Here is a 23,759-nt window from a genome sequence, read left to right on the forward strand (position 1 = left end):
ATTTTTGAAGAGGTTTAAGTTAATGTTCAATCATTGCAATGGGTTTCGCGTATTAAAAGTAATTACAGTCCGTATGGAACGGACCAAGTAATAACGATTGTTTGGTCATATATATGTAAAAAAATAACCTAACAAAGGATTTTTTGTCATTATGTAGGGATATTATTTTCTGTGTATTTGGTTATTTCGACTTTTTTTGTTTACATAGTCTATCTGGGCTATAAGAAAGTTGGGTGTTTTAATTTATTTACTGTAAGTCATCCTTCTTGGTGGCTTTTCTTATTGTTTTGGTGTTTTTTTTAATAAAATACAGATGTTTTAGCTGTTAAATATAATTCAAAGAAATTTGTTACTTAATCAGTTGTGATTTTGTTTACATTGGCAACGGCCATACGGGCTCTTTGTGATTGGTCGTTGTGTTTCACAGCGGCCATCTTGCATTGATCTGATTGGTTTTCCTTTGTTTACATTTCCATCTGATTTATTAGCCTCGTATTTATTAAAAAACTGTACAAATTAAAAATAGATAGATAGATTTATTAAAAATAGATGAAAAAAATCTTTGATGCGGGTTATATATCGTGCTAAAATTTTTTTTATCGTGTTTTTTAAAAATAAAATACAGATGTTTTAGCTGTTAAATGTAATTCAAAGAAATTTGGTCGTTGTGTTTGACAGCGGCCAACTTGTATTGATCTGATTGATTTTCCTTTGTTTACATTTCCAAATTAAAAATGTACAAATTAAAAATAGATGAAAACAATCTTTGATGCGGGTTATATATCGTGCTAAAATTTGAGCTCAATTGGTGCAGAACATTTTGAGTTTTTGAAGCCGTACACAAACGAACTTAACATTTTTATATATATAGATATGAATTGATGAGATAAGAAATATAATAATTCAATCAAAGCTAATTTTTCAGAAAAACAATTTTTGTCAGTAATGTTATAAGAATAAATCTTTTCACGGTACCTATAAAAAATGCATATATTTAATGTTATAACATACCTTGTAACAATTTCTTTTTATCAACTGTGATTTATTACAGTGGTATTTAAGATTTCCTGATGCATGTTGTTTCTGCCTATAAGTGGTATGCAGTTCTCTTAACAACCACGAATAATATTAACATACATTATCGAAATATAATATGGTTCTCACATGCAGGAAAAGTAAAAAAGATTGCAAAGAATTTCAGAAACTTGCATTTTCAGAGGTGACTTTTCCATTAACAAATATCTTTTTGTAGAGAGTTTGTCCTAAGAGACAGTAATTTATCTACGAAAAGTTTTATACAGTTGTAGATACTGGGGACAAAGAGGATGCTTTCATTACCAAAAAATGCTGACTGCAGTGAGAAGCTCTAGAAGACAGTATGAAGAATGTCTTGTAGAAAAATGAAAAAACTTCTTTCAAGAACAAAATAGAGCCCTGGAAAGGAAAATGCAAGCAGAAATTAAAGATCTGGAGGAAGAAAGGAAAAAATTGAGAGCTACTATCTTGGCAGAAGAAGAACAGACAGCCAACAAAATTAAACTGTTAGAAAAGGGCAACCCATTAGGAACCTAAAGATGTTGAAGAAACGTTGCCCTGTGTTTTATACGTATATAATGAGATCTCATATTATTATTATTATTATTTTAAATTTGTTGTTATACGTTAAAATAATAATAATGACAAAATATTTTTTCAAGTAAATGTTTATAATGTTTATTTTCTCTAAATAAATATGTTCTGTTCTCTTCTGTTACTTTTTGTCACACTGATTTTAGTATTCCTTTAATTTGTGATCATACATATATTCTTTTTTAAATTGAAATATGTGTTTCTTAGCATTTTGATGCAAACCAAGTTATTACATATTATTTTTTTGCAAAATAATGTAGGCTAGTTTTTTTGAAAAATTATTAAGCAATTTTAGATACGAGCCAATTATTTTTAAAAGTTGCTTCAATTAGTTTTTATTTCTTATCCGTATTATTTTTAGTTACTATGATGTTCATTTTTATGCAAGAAACTTTATTTAACATTGTTGTTTATTTTTTATACTTTGCAATGTAATTTACTGAAACAATTTTCTCAAAAAATAGCCTAATTTTAAATGTATATTGTAAAAAAGTAATAAAAACCAAACTTTAAAAATAAATGTAATAATAAATAATAAAAAATGGCGTGAGTTGGGCAACTGTGGGGATGGTGGAGGCTGCAAAAAATAAAATATGTTTATATTTATCAGAATAAACGGCAGTAGTGTAACATTATGAGATTCAGGAATGTTTTACTAAATTTGTCATGAAAAGCCTGGAAAAACGAACATTAAAATTCGGTGGCAACCCTGTGCAAGTTAATTGTATTAAAAGCTCGCATAATCGTTGAACTCGTCGTAGAGTGATTCCAAAGTGAAAACAATCTTTTTGCAAACATTTATTTTCTCTCTTTTTAACTTAAAACTGCATTGTCTTATTATGGAGTTATCTGTTCGTTTTCTATTGGTCTTCTTGTCATCTTTTTCATCGAAATATTGCGAAATATTTGTTTTTGCTTTTGAAAAAAAGTTAAAATTTTGATAAACTGTTAACTTTATTTTCATTAAAATTCGAAAAACCCAATGTGCACATGCAGTTTGGTCTAGCTTTTACTGCCAATTTATATGCTCCAAATTTTTACTGTAGAGTCACAGATAATATTTCTTTTATGAAGTTCTGGCTGCGGTTTTCTTTTCTTTTTGTTATTATCTCATCACCATTATTGTCGGACATTTTAAAAACACTTTGAATGTAAAATTCAGTTTAATAAACTGTCTGAATCCAGCAGAATGTTTGGATTCACAAACTGGAATTATCCAAAAGTTTCAGTTGCTGACGAGACTGTGGCTCGTATACGCGATGCATTCACTGGCAGTCGCTGGAAAGTCAATTAGGCGGGTTGGTTACGAACTACAAATTCCTTGTCCCACTGTTCATGGTATTATTCATAAGCGACTGCGTTTGCGACTGTACATGTTACAACTCCTTCATCGCATTAAAGTATCGCCGCCTACGATGTCAGTTTGCTGCAGTGGTAATGCATAGTGTCGAAATTACCTTGATACGTTGTTATTTAGCGATGAGGTAACCTTTCATACGTGCGGAAAAGTTAATAGAACAGAAAGTTAATTGTTGAATTTGGGGTGCCGAAAACTCCATACAGTTTTCGAAAATGAAAGGAACGCATCAAAAGCCAACGTCTTATTAGGACTGCACAAAAATGGCGTGATTATCAAGAGCCTTCCCGAACATTCTTCATCATGCACATTAATTCTGTTATTTCTAAACCTTTCATACCATTTTCGGACGTTTCTTTCATTCATTACATTATTACCGTACACAGCAACCAACTGCCTATGAATTTCAGCCGGCTTAACGTTTTGATGGTTTAAAAAACCATCATGTTGTCGATGCGGCAACATCGATTTTCCTATTCATTTTATAACGTAATAACTCGCACACAGGTAATCAAAGATACTATAACGCGACAACTTACAGAAAACAATGCAGTGTGTACATTACTAGCGTGGCCATAAATGACACAGTTTCGCCAACCTTAAAGAGAAAAATTTCCCAGCTGCCTTTAATTTAGAGATATCCATCGTATTTATGAGTTTTCTTAATATAAATTGTTACTTTTGGGTACTTTAGCCTGGAGACCAAGCTAAGTGGATGACTTCTGACAGAAGTCATCCATTTTCGTTGTTTACGATCTTAGTATGATTTCTCAGCAGATATTTTAATATAATTCAGTTGACGAGTTACGCTTTTTCTTCACTCAACAGATATATTTTAATGCGAATAATAGTGGGAACAAAATCTCAATTTTCTAAAAGCTGATTGGTACTGCTTCTGATTTCACCGACTCATATGTATTTTATTTGTCAGGTTTATGTGTGACATTTTGTCAGTTTTTGACATTTTTTTATCTTCAGTGTTTTTCGGAGAAAATCTCTTCATTTTGTTTTAAATAAACATTCGAATTTATAACTGCCTGTATTGCAGCGTTCGGTCATCCCAGTGTTACTATTTATGATAGCGACATTGATAATAGATTTGTTAAACGTTTTGCCCTCACGGGGTAAAATTATATTTTCTAATGGAAAACTTTATAGTAATTTATTAAAGTTCCTCTTTCAGCAACCCATTTGTGTTCATAATTGAATTTTGTACCTCTGAGAACTGCTATATTACGGTTATCAGGGATACGATCGGAAGAACATTTCCTCAAGAAAAAAAAATTAATTGAACCTTTGAGTAGCGGTATCTATTTTAAAATCAGTTTTTTTTCTCGTGAAACTGTACTTTCGTTAATTTGTATGGAAATTAAAGGTTAATTTAATAAATCGTTATACAAGCGTGGGAAAATATCGGGTGTTCAAAATGAACGCAACCCCTTTGTTTGACGACATAAATTTATTACAAAAACATTATGTTAATAAAATAGTTATACAATATTAAATTTACCTTTAATAACTTTACAGTAGATGTTCAAAATGTTTAAATTTCCTGTGATTCCGATGCAGGTTCGTACACGTATTATAACATTTGCAACCACATTTCGTAATGTTTGCTCAGTAATATTTGAAATGTCACTTTCAATGTTAGCCTTCAATTCGTCAAGTGTATGAGAATTGTTTTTAAAAACTACACTTTTCAACCACCCTTAAAGAGAAAGATCTGCCGGTGTAAGAGATCTGGAGATCTTGGAAACCACATTCCTTTTGATATCAAACGATGGCCAAAAAATTCCCGTAACATATACAACATTTCATTAGCAGTATGACACGTTGCGTTATCCTGCTGCAACCAACATTCTGGTTCGTGTAAATCTAACATGGCAATAAACTGTTCGATTAAAGCTGCGATAAACTACACCATCTATAGATTTGTCAAAAAATAAAGGACCTATTACACGACGTCGGGAGATCGCATAACAAACATCAATTTTACGTGCGTGTAATGGCCATTCGTGAAACGCATGAGAATTTTCAGCGCTCTATATTCGGCAGTTTTGGTTATTAATGTAGCCATCCAAGTAAAACCATGCCTCATCGCTGAAATAAACACGATCCAAAATTTTAGTACCGTTGTCATCAACAAGAGAACGAACCGATGACAATACTGTAAAATTGTTTTCCGTGGTCTACGTCTTTCAGTTCTTGAACGTTACCGATGGTATAAGCATTCAATTGTAATTTTTTAGTAGCCCTGAAAGCTGTAGTTAGTGAAAGCCCGGCCTGGGAAAATAACTTTTTGATCGATTTTCTGGGTGACGACTCAAACCTTTTTTCACGTCCTCCAGAACTTTTACTGTTAACAGTGACGGTCGACCTCTGCTTTATCGATCGTATACACTCTCGGTCTCAAAAGATTTATTAATCAAACGCGATATTTTCGACTTATTATGAATTGAAAAATTGGGAAATTTTGTCCGAAACTTGTCTTTCACTCGTCCGTAAGATTTATAAGCGCAATAAGTCTTAGTAATAAACTAAGACTTGGAAAGTATGCCTTGGAAAACGACATAGTTAACACAATAGAGACGAATTTATACTGGTATAGCACTAGTGCATAAGAAGGACATTTTAACTGTTACACAAACTGCTAACTTTGAGTACAGTGTTGCCAACTGATATGTAAGAAGAAATAAGATTTACTCATGCGTGACTTCTACCTTCTTAATCTTAGGATTGCGTCCTTTTTGAAACACCCGTTACTATTTAGCGTAAATTTAAATCGTATTTATTTATGAACACTGTAGAAAAGCGGGTGGAAATTTGTAGCGAAAATCATCTGTATAAGATCAAGTTACAAGTAATCCGATGAGAAAATACGTTTAAATATTTATTTTACGTAATTTTCGTAAAAAAATTCCCAATCATACTTCATAGCCTTAAGAAGGGAAATTTATTATTCATAACGACTCTGTAACCATTGTGGAACGTAAGTTTAGAGCGGTACGGTGAAATAAACAATTATTTTCGAGAATAATTTGTAACACAGTAGATACTGTACTGGAAATGGTCTGTGGAATGGTGTGGAAATGGTCTGTGTGACCATTAAGAAGTTTTACCTTTTACATTAAGAATTCTCGCATAATAAAGCATGAATTTCTTGTTCTATTGATGCACCGATACACATCCCCTTGCTAACTACCGTAGGAGAGTTCGTCTAAATTTCTTTGATTGTATACGTTGTGCGATATTGCAGCAGATATTCATAGTTAACACACGAAATTGAAAGCTTAGATGACTATGAGGTTGAAATTGGTTGAGAAAGTTCGTCTTTCTCCCAATTTTATGTGGTAACTTTTATTACATACTTCATTATTTCCAGTGTACGTACGCTAGATTATAGCTTATTTATTTTTAACACGGCCGTATTTTTATTTATATGTTTATTTTATGCCTGATGGATGTTACCAATTTTTTTTTTGGTCGGATCCCTTTTAAACTTCTGTTTGTTGTTGTAACACTCTTTCTAGATTCTACACTTTAGATAATTGCTGTAGTTAACTTTTGTGTGTATTTTATTTGTAGGTAGGTAGTAGCTTTTATGGTTTTTTCCCCATAAAAATAGAACAAAAACACAGCCGTTTCTGGACTAGAGAATCCCGCTAAAAAAATATTTATCTGTTTTCTTCAGATAGGTGTAACGACAAGATTTAATAATTTACTTTAGTATAATACATTTTATCGTATTCGTGCGTCTACTGTAATTTTTAGCAATTTATATTTTTTTCGTTTACGTTTATATAACTTTAGCTTTGTACGAGTATAATACGATTCTTTAGTTTTTTTCTTGTTGGCAATAAAAAAACATGTAGAAGGCTGTATTTTCAAATTTGGTAGTAGTAAACGTATTAACCTTTTTAGATCATTTTGTTTATTAGTTATCTTTGAAGACTTTTATATATTAATATTTTGATGCGTTATCGTTGTTTAGCCGGCATTTGCTTTTATCTTTACTCTCAACAGATTTCAGGCTTTTCGATCATTACTTCCGTTATTATACCTTAAAAAATTGACGCGACTACTATTCGATTATGAGGGCGGTTTGACAAGTAAGGTAATTGATAGGAAGACAATTATTCGAGTTTAGAGGCCGTTACACCATTTTTATAGAACAAAATTGTTTTAGATATTGATCGTTTTACTGTTGCTAAACGATTTAGTGACTAATGCGGAACGCATTACGTCGATAGATCGAAGCGAGATACCGGGAGAGTCATTCACACGTTGGTACACAGGATACTGTCTGTCACGGAGTTTCACGCTTCCTGTTAAAAAAAATCGCGCTCAAATTCATATTGATTTGACCCTCTGAGAACTGTGATCTGTCTTGTGTTATAGTGTTATACTAAATAGTATTGATATAACAAATTAATTTGTTGAAATTATTTAAAATTAAAGTATTAAAATATTAGAAATATAATAATAAAATGAAATGGTCAAGAAAATTCAAGACAAACAAAAATGAAAAGTCAGTATGTTCAAAAGTAATCTTTTTTTCATCATATTGACAAGTTGATTGTAATTAAAATACCCAGTAAAGTTTAAAATTATGCAGTGTGAAAGTACAATAGAGGGATATAAAAAATATTAGGTTGTTACTCCACAACTTAATAGTTTAATAAAATTTAACAGTCCTGAATATTACGAACATGAGACGTCATTAAAAGAAAATTCATTCATTTTTTCTTTGTGTTATAATACTGTAACTGTATCGTTGTTAAATTTGTTTATATAGACTTTTAAATGTATTGGACATGTCAATTTACATTGTTAAGTATTACATTGCCAAAGAAAATGTTGATTAGGGATTCTGGTTCAAATCGCACTGTATTGCTACATTTTTGGTTACAAATGACTCGATGAAGAATTCTCAACTGAAGAATTAAATAGTGAGACCTGAAGTGGCCTTGAATATAGTTCCGAATGTATGGTTATGTACAAAAATGAATATAATATCGACATACCTAAAAATTGCAGCCGCATACTTTTTTCATTAATGAGCAGGCATTATAGAAATTGTTGACTGTATGAATAACCTTTGACTGAGAAATTTCACGATTGTTTGTTCAAAAACGAGCTATCCTAAAATAGCGTTGAGAGGATATGGAGCTTACTCTTATGTTTAACTCGATCGATGATAACCTTAAATTCATTTCACTGTTGGATTAGGTTGGGAAAGAATTGCGGCGAAAGACTAACTAATCAACAAATTAAATCAAGTAAACTTAAGATCGTCAATTAGAAACGAACAATGATCAAATTAAACTGTGTTAAATGAAAGACGAGACGTACGTGAAAATGTTATAGAGCTTATGTCAAGCGCTGTGGTGCTAAGGACCTGTTTTAAAAGGTGGTTGAACTAGAGGACAAAGTAGCTATGATGACAGAAGCCAGATCTACTTGTCATATTTTAAAATTATTAAAAAATAATTGTGACTAGACACAAATAGTATTAATAATGAACATAAACTGTTTTGTGTTCAAGAAAGAACTAGGACCGCCAATGAAAGGAATTGAAGTGGAAAATTATTGTGATGTGATGACAAAATATTACATGCCGAACACAATAAGCATATTATCTAGAGCTAAAAAGGTGTGAAAGAAATGAAATTTTATTTCAGATTTTACAATAACATTTGTATAGCTTCAAAGTAAAATTTAGAAAATAAAGATAGGTTATTTTAAATAAACCCAAATCCTTTTCCAAGGCGATTGCTGTCTTGTGTTATTATGATCATGTAGGTGAAAGATGAAAAAATTATCCTATTAAATTGTTTATAGAAAAAAATAGATAAAAGAGCACTTTATGCCAGAAAATAGCATTGAATAATTTTTATTATTTTGTTAAAACTTAATTTAATAAATAATAATAATATTGATTGAAGTTGTAATAACCTATTTTTCCCCCTAAAAGGACTTTACCCATTTTACTCTTAACTACTTAAATTTGTATTGCCATCATATTGTAATATATGCAGTTTAGCAATATAGGATCAGCTGGAAAGAACTGACTGCTGAAGAGTGTGTTCTTTCTTTATCTCTCTCTCTTTTAGTAGTTTCTCAGTAAAGCAGTGAATTCTAACTAGTAAAAATCTTTAATAAAATTTATGTTTTCTGACATGTTTTACAAAATAACATATTCATTAATTTAAAATGGTAGTGAAAGTAACAAACTTTTCTCGTGCTTGTATTTGTATATATCCAATATCATTCTACAAATGTAATAAATAAAAAATGATTAAAAATACCATCTAAAATTTTGAAGATGATAAGGTTAATTAATAGGCAAAAATTTAAGAGGTAATGGGCTAGGTTGTATAAATATCTGTGCAATTGGTCAAGTGGAGAACAAGTCAAGATTCATACAAAAAGCTCACAAACCTGTGTTTGTTCACCACAATAACATATCTTGAAAAATGAATAAAATATATAAGTTGTATATTATTAAACACAACATAAAATAATTTAAAAGTTGACACGATTTAAACTGGATGGTTTAATTTAAAAAACCCTCAGATTCAAGGGCACATACTTTCTGCATTAACATTTGGTTTTAGTCTCTTCAGCAACTCCCCTTCAGGGAGTCTTATTCTTTAAGATTTTGGAGATTAGCATCCCCATGGCCCTGGCCTCTGCTTCTTTTTCCCCCGCTACATACAGAGCTGCAGAACACTTTACACTATATACATACACTACACCAAGAACACTACACAGAATCACAACATACACCCTTACACAACTACACGACAACATCCTACACTACTTCTTATGTGTATGTATTTGTGGATGATAAAGTACTAGCTTTACATAGCGAGTCTCGAACGATATTCTCTTGGCACCTGGATAAACCCAGTTGTATTTAATTCTAGCTCCAGTGTGCATATGTTCTGCTGGAGTGGTCCGTTACATTGCCGGTACTCATGAGAACTGTATCTATCCCAACTAAAAATTTCCATGGTTGTTGGTCCACTTGAAAAAACAAACAAAAATGGAGATTTGAAGACTTCGACTGACATTGTCATCCAAGGATTTAGATAGTAATGAGGAGACAAGAAATGTTACAGTGGGGGTGAAATTTTCGTAGATAAGATTTCTTGTACTGAAATATAGCGAGGAGGGTAGGCCTTTTGGTAAAGTTTCTCCCTCTCTGATGAATATGTCTATTGTAACAGCTTGCTGATCTCCGAAATCCATTGAAAAGCTCAGGAGTAGTGCCCTTCTTGAAGTATATAATTAGGAAAAATGCCGAAAACTGCTAGCCCTTAAATACATAGGGAAAGACTGAGTAGTAGTAGTAGAGCTTCATAAGACGCTGAATATCAGCATGGGGTTATGTTTAGCCATAACTTGGCTGACATAGCTTTATCTGAAATTATAGATGAGTTGTCATCACAGTCATTGTAAAGGATTGTGAGAAGGGAGAGTGGTTTTAATGTACTAACATCCTTGTTAATTCTAACCTTTTCCAGTCCAACTGGAAAAGGCAAGTAGATTACCTCAGAATCCGTGTACAACCGTATATACCTAACTGCAGATGCTGCTTTCAGTGTCAAGACTTTTGGCCACAACAAAGATGATTGCACAAAAGAACAAGTTTTTGCACATTGTGGCTGTACAGGACACGATGACACCACATATGCTGAGGTTAAAAAATGTACAAATTGTAAAGGTCCAAGGATTCCTTCGGCCACTGTAACAAGACCAGTAGTGCGATCCACCAGATTGCCAAGTTTACAACAAAGTTTTCGATAGCACGAATGAATTCATCTCTCTAACATAACATCTGGAAAGCCAAGTTGGCCTGTTATTCCTTGGTGGAATGAAGACTGCATGCCTGCACTAAGAGATCAGTGTAGGGCTTTATGTAATTTCAACCGAAGTCCAATGACTGAATTGCTCTGCGCCTTTTGCAATGCAAGGGTTGTTTGCTGTCGAGTGTTTTGGTGTGCTAAACGAAGGATCCCTGAGGCATAGTATACAGAGTCTTGGGACACAAATGACAAAAGGACATTCTTCTGTCTGTTCTTTTGACCAGGTTTGGTGTAATTTTGGATACTTATAAAATTTTTCACAGATTACTAGACAATTTACTACCTGATGATAATGAAGCTGGAGAGATCGCATACCATCTGCTGGTGCAGCGAAAGCTCACTCAGTTCCGCAGGGGTGCAGTGTCTTTGAGATTACCAAGGCTGAAGTGTGTTAAACTATCTGTAGTTTAGGTAGGGGCAAGGCCTCAGGCTTTGCTGAGTTGGGTTGAGTGTAAGAGTTGTTACAAGAATTTTTAATAAATAAATTTAATAAAGTGGGGTCATCAACACAAGATGACGTTTAGCCTGGGAAAGACCATGATGATGCTCCTCAAAAGTCGTTTGGCAGTGAGTTGGTGAGTCCATGTTTCAATGTCAGGCCATTATAATAAAGTATGTTGAGGTTCAAAAGTACCTCAGGGTGTTTCTTGATGAGAAACTGCAATTTAAGAAGCACCTTCAATTTGTTGCAGAGAAGACCTACAATGCCTTCTTCGGTATTTGATATGTGGTCTTAATTTTAAGATCATGAGCATCCTGTTGTATAAAGGTATGTGCTATTATGCTATATGTGGTCTTAATTTTAAGATCATGAGCATCCTGTTGTATAAGGGTGTGTGCGAGGCTATTATGCTGTATGTGGCACCTGTTTGGGCAAATAGACAAAAATATAAAAGTTATCTGGACATATTATTAAGGGCTCAATGCTTAATATTGTTAACGGTAATGGGTGGTTAAAATAACATTCCATGCTCCAACTCGTAGATTGTTATTTTTTGATTTTCTGGTGACCCCTTCCTTAGCAGTCATCACCCAGAGATCGAACAGGGGACTAGTTTATATCCAGAATATTTTACTAAAGAAGGTGCCTCCATCTTTGTTATATGAAAATGCAGAGAGCTACATTTTCTTGGAAAAAAAAACAGCTGTAGTTTTCCATTGCTTTCAGCTGCGCAGTACTTAAAAGATTGAGTTATGTTGATATGTCTAAGTCTTCCTGATCTACACCATTAACAGTTACTGAAAGAGCTGCTGCCCTAGTCTGGCTCTCAACAGATGCCATTCTGATATGGTTGCACCTTTGGTCTAGCTACTCTGTATCATTTAGCACTCATGCCCCCTCACAATCAGCAAGGTCTCATGATTCATAGAGGGGGTAAAATTGATAATTTTCAAAAGAAAACTTTTTTACCCTAAAAAAATTGGTCTCTGAACTAGATCTCAAATAGTTTTTTAAAAAAATTCTTTGCAAAATTGCCAATAAAAAAAATCTCATTACATTAATTTCAATATAATTCATTTTTTTCATTGGAGTAGAAATCTGGATGAATGTCTTTCTAATTTGAAAACAAAGTGTTTGTATGAATTTTTCTTTATTTTCACCAGTAGAACATAATTATCTTAAAATTGTCTCCATTTGTTCATCAGACAAATACATTAATTTGATTATTAAAAAAACGAATTAGTTTTTCAAAGGGTATATTTAAAACCAAAAGTGAATAAAGATTCTATTTTTTTCCTTTTTCTGTATTACAGATATCTGGGCAGTGTCATTTAGTAAAATTAATTTTTATTTTAAGAGAAGTCTATGACATATTGACTAAAATTGTAGGGGAATGAGATCTGAGGTAGTAGTTGTTAAATATTGTGAATTAAATAAACAAATAAAGTTTGTATATACATTATTTATAATAAAGTTAATGACTACTTCTTGAGTTCACTTTACTCATATATAACACAGAATGTGAGGTAATGTAATGTTTCAGATTGATTGTATGTGGTTTTGAGTAGTCTATAAAATTCAGTCGTTATGAATTTTGCAGGTTTAATAAGGAGATTAAATTATTTAAAATAAAACAGACTTTTGAACGTCAATGAAAGGAGCACGTAATCCTAATCTCCTATGAAGATTGAAGATTGTGATATTATTGTGACATCATTTTTTAAACATTTTGTTTTGAATGAAACCTGACCTTTGGGAGTAAAAAGATAATTATATAAAATAAAACATAGTAAGTTAAGCAATAATAACGATTTGTGTAATAATTACAAAACACAGATCATAGACATTTAAACACACTACTCTATATAGTTGTTATTTTGTATAAAAGTTACAGAGATGTTTTTGAATTCTTTTTATTTAACCCAATTATTTAATATCCCATCATTGTAAGCTGATGTTAAATTCCATTAAATGTCATAATTTTTTAATTCTCTTTAATTTTCTTTTTTAATTTTGATCTTTAGTTATATGAATACTACCCACATTTAATGTGATGAATATTAGGTAAATATCACTGGTTGAAATGTAAATCAGTTTGTTAGCTAAGATATGCACAGTTTTGCCTATACTGTAATATTAATTAGGATAGTTGGAATTTATTATTTACCTTCAATTGCGTTTGTAATATGATGCTACATTTTAGCGTTATGTGATATTCTTATTTATTCATTATTTCTCTTGTAATCCGATAGAAAAAGATGTGGAAGTTGTATGATTCCAAAAAATATTTATGTATATATTGTTTTAGTCAATTGAGTGTTAAATTGTTATGAAACTCAAAATACTTTAAATGTTATTTTAGTTATTTTCTATTTCTTTTGTGTTTAAACACATTGAATATGGTAGGGAAAAATGATTAATGTAAACTGATTTTATTTTGGCTTGAGTGAAGGCTGTTTGAATGACATAATATTTGTGAATTAGATGTAAACAAAAATATATGCATTTATAAAATTTATATGTTGTCTTTTCTATTTTCTAATTTGGTTATTTAATTTCACAGCCTGGTGCTCCTCAAGAAAATCTTAATGCTCTTCAAAGAGCAATTGATTCAATGGAAGAGAAAGGGTTGCAAGAAGATCCAAGATACTCTCAGTTGTTGGCACTTCGTGCACGTCAAGGAAGCATGGAAGCTCCACGATCTGTCCAGGTATAAAAGCATGTTGGCATAGATAATTTGTTTGTAAGTTCTAACACATGATCTGTAGGATGGTATATGAGAAAAGGAGATTCATAAGAATTGCAATAACGATTACAAGTTGTTGGAAAGGGGGGCTTTCATGCAGTCATTAAATAAACACAGGTTACATATGTGTCACATTGAAACGCAAGTTGCTTCAAGTTCTTCATGAATATTATTTATCTTATAAGTGTAATGTTAGTGATGAAAAAATGTCTTTAAATCAATAGTCTTTATGGTAGGTTTTTATTTTTATAAAATAAATGTACTTTTTATTTTTATAAAAAATTTAAATTAAGGCCATCAGATTTCATGTTGATGTATATTACACAGAAGTTACTTCAGTTTATTCTTTTAAGTCTGGTAAGACAAATATTCACATTTGGAATTAATTTAATGTTGAAAGAGTTCTCATACTGTGCTTACTGATTTCTTATTGCATAGCATTTGCTTCTTGTTTTAACCATATTAACTTCTATACAGAAGATCTCTCCAGCCAGTTGCAAAATTTCTTGGCAATATTCACATTTCAGAAATAACAGTTAATACATTATTATACTTAGCACACTCAAAGCCAGTATTATCAAGTACAGCCTTAAAAACAAGTACATGATTCCTGACACAAATATCTCACTGTTAATCTGAAAGGATAAAATAGTTGTTACTGGTGTTGTGTTTTTTTTTTTTAGCTGTATAGTAGCAGTTATACTAAGTTTTAATCCACTTGGATAAAAAGTTAAGTAACAGTGAGTATTGTTTTGTTCAAGTTTGTTCGTTTTTTATTTACTAAATAATTAAACACACACCCAGTTTTTGTAACCAGATAGAAGATAAGGAAATTGAATCATGGTACCCATTATAATAGGTAGCTTTCTTATAAAATCTACCTAAAAAAGTTTCATTGAAAGTTAAGTGTTTGGAGAAAGGTGGCAAGAACATACTATTTTGTGGCAAGTATTAAATACCAGGTATACCTAAAAACATTCATTGAAAGTTAAATGTTTGGAGAATGGTGATAAGTATGCACTATTTTGTGGCAAGTATTAAATACTAGATGATTCAAAAAGGACTTCACAACTTTAAAAACAAATAAAAATTTATTTATTTAGATAACGTCCAAATTCAGTTGAGGTTTCATTTCAGAGCAAAACACATCAAGTTTTGATTCAGGTAGTTCATTAGTACTGAATTTGGCCACTAGTGCTGTCACCAGTATTGTTAAAGATGGATACATTTACTGGTGCAGAACATGCTTGCTGTGTATTTTGGTTTCACAATTTGCAGTCAGCAACTGCAGTACAATGTAATTTTCGTAGAGCTTATGGTACGGAGCCTCCTAATAGGCATACAATTTACTTTTGGCACCAAACCTTTATTGAGACAGGCTGTTCTGTTAAACATACAAAATCACCAGGATACCCACACATTTCTGAAACTGCTGTTGAACAACTCGGAGATATCTTTGCAGATAGTCCAAAGAAATTAACTCTATGTGCATCATCACATGAAACTGGCATTCCATAAATGACTATTTGGCAGATAATGTAAACCATATGAAGCCATACAAACTAACTGTGGTTCAACACATTACAGATGATGAAAAAATTGCTCGGCTGTAGTTCTACATCAGCGGCTTGGTGAACACCGTAACTACAGAAAATATGGGGTAGAAAACACCCTCATGAAACTTTGGAATACATTTACAATAGCCTTAAGGTCAATGTTCTTTGTGCCTAAGCAAACAAAGACTGTATGGCTTTTTCTTCCAGGTGGCAAGCATAAATGGTATTGTTTATCTGGATATGCTTCAAAATTTTCCAATTCCTCAGTTAGACAATGATGACCAAGATGGATACCATTATTGTCAGCAAGACGGGGCACCACCTCACTGCTGCCTAGAAGTCTTGAGATTTTCTTGATGCTAGATTCTCAGGTCGATGGATTGGTTATGAAAGTTCGGTTTGTCCCTGCTAGATTTTTTCTTGTGGGGTTCAATAAAAATCAGGTTTATGTACCACTTTTGCCTGCTGATTTTTGTTGAGCTAAGACTTCAAATTACTTCGCAGCTGCAGAAGTAACACCTGACTTGCTGGCTACAGTCTAGAAAGAAATTGATTTCAGGCGGGTTGTATGTTCCATTATAAATGGAAGGCATATTGAACCAAAGTGAGTGTTGGGTGACTAACTTGATGTGTCTTTCTATGAAATGAGACTTCAACTGAATCTGTAAGTTATCTTAATTTTTATATGTAATTAAAGTTGTTAAGTTCTTTTTAAATCACCATGTATATTAAGATGTATATACATGTATATACACATATACATATATATATATATATATATATATATATATATATATTTAAAGATACATGTATATTATTTATTGTTACCTGGAAAGTTTATATTTATACTTTTAAAAACGTTTGGTTTTAACAGCAATTAAAATTTTCAAGATTTGAAAATATGAGTTCTATATATATTTTTGAAATTTTTATTAAGGTGTTTTTTTTTCATTTTTTTTATGCTGGTTAGGGCTTTGATTTGAATGCAGATTAAGAACCATGTAAATGTGTTTAATTTTTTTTTTTAAATTGCAGGCTGGATTTGGTCCTGGACCAGAGGGACCTGGTCAGGGAGCTAAACACAACTTTAATTCCTCTCAGTTGCAACAATTGCGTGTTCAAATTATGGCATATCGACTTCTATCTCGTAATCAACCTCTGACACAGCAGTTGGCATTAGCAGTACAGGGCAAGAGAATTGATCCTATACCTGGACCACCTATTCCACCTGGTCCTCAACAGCCTCCTCAGTCTCAACAACCCCAACAACCATCATCGCAACAGCCCCCACAAACTCCTCAGCAGCAACAACAGCCTCAACAGTCACAGCAATCACAGCAACCTCCTTCTCAGTTACCACAACCAACACCTCCACAACAACAGACTCAGCAAATCCCAGGGGTAAAAACAGATTTTTGATCATTAGTATCATATTTTAAGGTAGATTTATTTTTTATGTAATATGTGTATAAATTATTTCCATCTATAAGGAATTTTTCATTCTTTTCTAGAACTTTTTAAAAATTGATTTAATAGTAGGTGCCTGCCTATTGGTCTGCTATTTTCCAGAAAAATATTTTGTTTTGCAAGGAATAAGTTTTTTATCCAGAAAAAAAACCTTTTACAAATAATGAAAGAATGCAACTTTAAAAAGAAAAGTTATACAGCCATAATTAATCATTTCTTTTGTATTCTGTTGTGTGGCAAAGAAGGGAAATTTCCAAAGGACATCCATAGTAGTAGGTTGGTGACTGTGTATGGTGAAAATGCACCTTCATAATGCCAAGTGAAATTCTGGTTCAAATAATTAGTGGGATAGGAAATCCATTGAAGATGATTCCCACAACAGAAGACTTGTGGAAGCAACCACACCTGACATCTTTCAGAAAGTGGACAAATTGGTTATGGAAGACAGGCGTGTTATGGTTGCAATACTTTATGCAGAATGTGGGTTGTTCGAAGGAACCATTACAACAATATTTCATGACTATTTACTTATGACGAAAGTCAGTTCCCAATGGGTCTCACGAAACCTCACACCACGTTAGAAGCAATGTCATGCACAGTTGAGTGCAGAGAAGTTGCAGCTGTGTGAAAGAAATCTTACGGATTTTTTCAGTTTGGTTCCTGGTAATTGAATGGTGACTGGTGGTTGCCAGCTACCAGCCAGTTGGTGGCTGGTGATGAAACATGATTTCATTACTGGGATCTTGAGACCAAACAAAGAGTCCATGCAGTGGAAAGAAAGGATCCCCAACACCCAAAAATTCAAGACCCAGTCATTGGCTGGGAAGATCACTGCCACAATTTTTTGGGATAGTGAGGGAATTTTGTTGGTTGAATTCATGGAGCATAAGCAGACATCACTGGTAATGTCTGTGCTGAGTATCTTCAGAAGCTACAGGCAGCAATAAAGGAAAAATGGTGAGGGAAGTTAACCAAAGGTGATAATGCTTCATGATAATGCTCCAGTCCACTCATCACACATTGCAAAGCAAACTTTGAGGGAGAGTGTGGATTTCAAGAACTTCCTCATCCACCCAACAGTCTGGACCTGGCCCCCAGTGATTTTTCCTCGAATTAAAATCTTTCACGACAATGATGAATTGAATGCAGCTGTTTCAGGGTATTTTGAGGAGCAAGATAAATTTTTTTTTACTCTGGTATAACCTCTATGCAGGCTAAATGAAGCAAGTGTGTGAAAGTGCAAGGGACTTTTATTGAAAAATAAAAATGACACTACCTCTCCATCACTACTCTTTCTCAGGTAGGTAGATAACTTGATAACTAGATAGTGCTCCTCGTAGTTGTAATTGATCTAATTATGTTATTAACTTATTTTGCATTAAGGTTTGAAAATATTTCTTCCCTAATTTTAAGTTACTTTGTTGGGAAAAAATAGATGCAACAACCTCAGCAAGTGCAATCACAACAACAGCAACAAGTTCAGCAACCAATGCCTCCTCAGCAACAACCATCAATGTCCCAACAACCACAACATCAGCAGCAGCAGCAACAGCAGCAGCAGCAGCAACAACAACAACAGCAGCAACAACCTCCACAGGGACCTTCTCAAGCTCTACATGGACCAGGTGGTGGACCTCCAGGTCCTGTGCCTGGTCCTATGTTTACCCATCATCAGAGATCTGCTACTCAAACTGATCCAGGTATGAAGTATGTTGAATCGCTTAATTAAACCAACTAGTGCCATTTAAATACCTTATATTTTGGAATTGCCATCACTTGAATGCTTGTATTTTGTAAATGAAGATAATTGAATTAGCTATAAAAATGAAATCAAACAACACTAAAAGTTTCTTTTACACAAAAGTACTTATTTGCTTTTAAATATTCTGATTAAGTGATTTAATACATGTATAGCAGCAGAGTACTATTAGCTGGTTAATTTATTTTTATCTTTTATAAAGTAGCTTAAGCTAGAAAATAAAATTGATATTTGTATTTTCAACTTTTCTGTTATATTTTAATTGTTTTTAAAGATGGTTTTATTTTTAACTGTGAATTTTTAACATTTATTTTTTTTTAATACAAATACAGCGTGTCCAGGCAATGATAACACCAAAGTGTTTTTCACCTCCCCCCCCACCAAAAAATAAATAAATAAATAAATAGAAGGTTCTATTTTTATATTTTATTATTTTTTTATTTTATTATTTTATTATATTTTTTTCTAGGAATTTATAAAAAATGTCTAGGAATATTTATTAAAAAAAACAGTGAGGAAAAGTAACATTAATGAACAAGATAACTTTTTAACTTAGCATTTTAAGGATGACTTACTTCCATGCATTGTATATAATTATTATTATTATTATTAACTATAAGCACTCAACTGTATTTCAATTTAAAGTGGCTGTAGAGGATTGCACAATATGTAAAAAAAAACTTTTTTTAATTACTTTCACTATTTATAATCATAAGTGCAGGTTAGGTTCAGAAGTTTAGAAATCATGTCATAATATTGTTGACAAAAATCTTTGTACATATTTTCCTTATCGCTAATCGATTCTCAACATTGTATGTTTATAAGCGTTTTTGTCATAAATATTGAACACTATACTGTGTGTCAAGCAAACATCCATTGATAATGATCACAAACATTTATTTCACTAATTGAATATAATGCTAGCAATAATCATGAACTACACAAGTGGTGTAACTACTTTGCATTCAGCATGTACTTTCTCCAAAATACACAGCACGTACACCATTCATTACTTTTGGTGCCATCAAGAATATGTTTGTTGAAGGTTCAAGATTAAATTATCGATATCCATACGGAAGTGGAAACTATTATATTTCTCTTTTAGTTGCTAATATTTTTCCTGAATTAAATTCAATATGGAAACTGTTGAAAAGTAACTATTATGGATTTTTACCACAGAGTTAAAACAAGGCACTACTGTTACAGACAAAATTTTAACATTGTTCTTACAGGTTTTTGGCATGATTAGCAAAAAAGTGTTGTTAATAACAGGAAGTTGTTAAATTGCTAACAATATTTACTGTATATTATTTTTTAAGTTATTAACATTCTTTTACCATAATTTATCCTTTTCTTAACTTTTACTATCTATGAGATTTTTATTACATTTTCCAGTTTGCACATTGCAGGTCTATCCAGTTGTCTTTTATAAGTTTTGTGACTTCTGAACACTATAGAAGTAATTTCCATCTTTATGAAAGCTTTCAAAAGTCATGATTCCAAAATTTGGGCTCTAATTGTCCACAACCTATTACTTCATTTAATACTTAAAAAGATCATCACAAAACTTAATTTTATAACTGTTTAAAGTATTCCTATTTACATATTTGGTTTTATTATTATGACCTTAGAGTGTGTACATTAAATGAAGATGAGATGGAGGAAAAAGATTTATGGAAAAACATGCTGTTTCGAATTGAACAAGAGCCCAGCTGTTCCAGAAGCCATCATGCTAATGCAGTACTCAAACTTCCTGGGCAGTTAATGTGTGTTTGCACTGAAAAAGCCACATTTTTATCATGTGCAGGACATTTAAATTGTATCTATATCATGTTTGTGTAATATCTTCCTGTTTGGCTTATCTAATCAATAGAGAAGTACAGAAACCTGATGATTCTATCGTGAAACAGTGCGAACCCATTTTAATATATTGCGTTGCTGATATATTTTGTTCTGTAGTGTCGATCTTGAATAATTTTTTTCAGGTGAAGGATCAGATTCAAGTAATTCATCAGGAGGAATGATGCAGCATCCAATGCGACCACCTGTCCCTCCTGGAGGACAACCGCCAACTCAGTCTCCTATGACCGCACAGATGGCACCACCAACTGGTCCTGCTCCTCCTCAACAACAACAACAGCAGCAACAGCAACCTCAACCTTCTCAGCCACAGCCACAACCACAAGCACAGCTGCAGCCACAACAACAACCACAACTACCGCAGCCAACTCCACAGCTGCTACCTTCACAGCAGCAGCAACAGATGCCACCACGAGGACCACCATGTGGTCCTGGAGGGCCTCCCCCAAATCCAGCACTGATGGTACCAGGTGGCATAAGACCAACTGGAATTCCTCCACAGCAGATGCCTCCAGCACAAGCTGCTACTGCTGCATCAGCTCAGGCACAGCAGCAGCAGCAACAGCAGCAACAACAACAACAACAACAGCAGCAGCAGCAGCAGCAGCAGCAGCAACAGAAACAAAATAAAGTTACTTCATTACCAAGACCTCTTGGTTTAGATCCATTGTTGATATTGCAAGAAAGAGAGAACAGGTATATCTTTTTAATAAATTGTTATTTCTGTTTATTTTTGTACAGGACTACGTAGACAGATCAAAATAGAGTATCCCAGCGAATTATATAAAGAAATCTATGTTACCTTACTACTGAGATTTGAATGACATTTTCTTGGCTAAAAATTAGTCTCCTTAGAATTATTTGGTAGAATTTCATATATTTTTCGTCTCCCAGCTCTTTACCATATATTCACAAAACCTCCTTTTAAAGTTCCATGTTCTATACAGGAAACATCTTCTTGTTTATGGGTGGCAAGCTTCATTTCTTGATCAGATTCTTATTATATGCATGAAGAAATCTCTACAGAAGATCCATATGAAAAGTTTAATTGTGTATACTTATCACAAGGTCCATGTGTCTTGGGATTGCTGTTTGTACAATCTTCATTAATATTTATCCTGTATGGATATCTACATGTATAAATGGTGGTATTACCTGTGTTTCTTGCAACACCTAACATAATGATTTCTACACAAAAAATGGTACAGGAAATAAGGGACTTCAAGGCTGTGTGAATACATGAAAAGAGATGTTAGTTGCATTCAATTGACTTTTATAGCTAGCTGCTGAGGCTAACATAGAGAACTAACTGATAACAGTTTGTTAGTATGGCTTTCATAAAAATTTAATGAACTTCTTTTTATTATTTTAAGGTCAGAACATTTATTCTGAAATTTTTATATAGACATCAACTAACAGCACCATTTTTTTTTTTTGATGATAGTATTCATTGTTTATATAAAAAGAATTGTAGTGTATAGTGTTAGAAGTACCATCTTGTTTTTTAAAATCATATTTGAATGCCAGAAGCTAGAGGGGAATAAGTGATAACTGATTGTTTGTTTGTGAGGGGAATAAGTGATTGTTTATTACATGAGTCTACCTGAGAATATGTCATATGAGTGGCTTATATGGTGGTGGGTCTTGTTTCCATAATTTTTGTTAATAATCTTCAGTAACTTCATGGAAATTAAAGTCACTGGGAACTTTATTATATTGTTATTAAAATGGAGATTGAAAGGTTTCAGATTAAAAAAAGATTGTATTGTGCGTAAAATTGTGTATATTGTGTATGTATTTTTATGTAAACACTGTTAGGGTTTTGTTGACATTCCTTTGTTTACTGTTGAGGAAAACCAATGACAAGTTTCTAAGGTTACAGATCCAGTATTTTCACTTTCTTTCTTAATTGTCCCATGTAGTCAGATGCAAGAGTGACTGAGTCGGGGCGTGTTAAGGACCCTCAAAGTGTGAGAGGTGGGTGCGCTTGACAGGGGGGGTATGCATATGCATGGGGAGCATACCTGGACCCTGAGTAGGATAGGATTGGGAAGGATAGCCCTCCTGAAAAGGGGCATTTCGGCAATCCACCAGAAGGGAAGGTCGGGATGTCCTGGTGAGCCAGGGGGGACCTCGATGGGTGGACAGAAGAAGAGTCCAAAAACAGGGGGCGTTTCTACGCCTCGACACATGGGTGCAGCCGAGGTAACGTCTTGCATACAGCTACCGGGTCGCCCCTTGTGTTTAAAAAAGGTCCAAAAAAAAGAAGGTGAAAAAATATAATAGTCAAAGCAATTGGACATCTGAACTAGGATCTCATCATTGAGAATTGTGAACGTTTCCTTGGAACATTTTTTCTTTTTAGTTCAAACAATTGTTATTTCTACTTGCAATTTTTATCAAGTCAAATAATCATAAAATTTCACCAAAGTAAATGTCATAACTGATAAACAGGTAATCGTATGATTAACTGCATTTCACGTGTATTCAAATTTCTGATTTTATTTTTGTCAACATCTAAAGCTCTATTCCTAGCACATATTTGTGCACGAGATTGCTTTAGCATTCCAAATCTCAGAGTGTATGAGTCACAGTGGATCAGGCTGAATGTCATCTGCCAGCTGGCAGTTGAAGCTAGCAATGATGTGCAAAAAGTGTTGGATTTCTTATACTTAGACATAAGGTATTGCGCCATGAAAATCAGTGAACTTTCTGCAAAACTGTACTACATTTTACAATTTTTTTTCAATAAAGGGCACTAATGCTGCGCAGGCCTGTGATGAAATGTGTGCTGTTCATAGACAAGATACATTATCAAAAGCAACAGCCAAAAGATGGTTCAGTCACTTTTATTCTGGAAATTTTGTTGTCCAAGATGCTCCTTACAGTGGACAACCAGTCACAGAAAAATGAATGATATTCTGGCAAAAGTCGTGGAAGACTGGCATGTTGTAAGCAGTAATGATATCGCCAATGAACTACATCCATCTATCTACAGCAAATTCAAAACAAACCTTATTTAATAAAACATGCCTTGTAAATTACACTGTATTATTGTCTTATATGCTATTT

General features: G+C 33.1%; 1 protein-coding gene across 5 annotated transcripts in view; it reads left to right on the forward strand.

Moving 5' to 3' along the window:
- The window catches only part of brm (ATP-dependent helicase brm), a 143,243-nt gene that overhangs the window by 32,357 nt on the left and 87,127 nt on the right, over nucleotides 1-23,759 (forward strand). For all 5 annotated transcript variants that reach the window (XR_012757274.1, XM_075372239.1, XM_075372238.1 and 2 more), the window contains exons 3-6: nucleotides 13,863-14,009; nucleotides 16,637-17,002; nucleotides 18,504-18,768; nucleotides 20,813-21,383. Coding sequence is in view for 4 of the 5 variants with exons in the window: in XM_075372239.1 (XP_075228354.1) it covers nucleotides 13,863-14,009; nucleotides 16,637-17,002; nucleotides 18,504-18,768; nucleotides 20,813-21,383 (1,349 nt within the window). In the remaining variant the exon portion in view is untranslated. The remainder of the gene's footprint in view (nucleotides 1-13,862; nucleotides 14,010-16,636; nucleotides 17,003-18,503; nucleotides 18,769-20,812; nucleotides 21,384-23,759) is intronic.

Source organism: Lycorma delicatula, chromosome 7, assembly GCF_047948215.1.
Source record: "Lycorma delicatula isolate Av1 chromosome 7, ASM4794821v1, whole genome shotgun sequence".
NCBI lineage: Eukaryota > Metazoa > Arthropoda > Insecta > Hemiptera > Fulgoridae > Lycorma > Lycorma delicatula.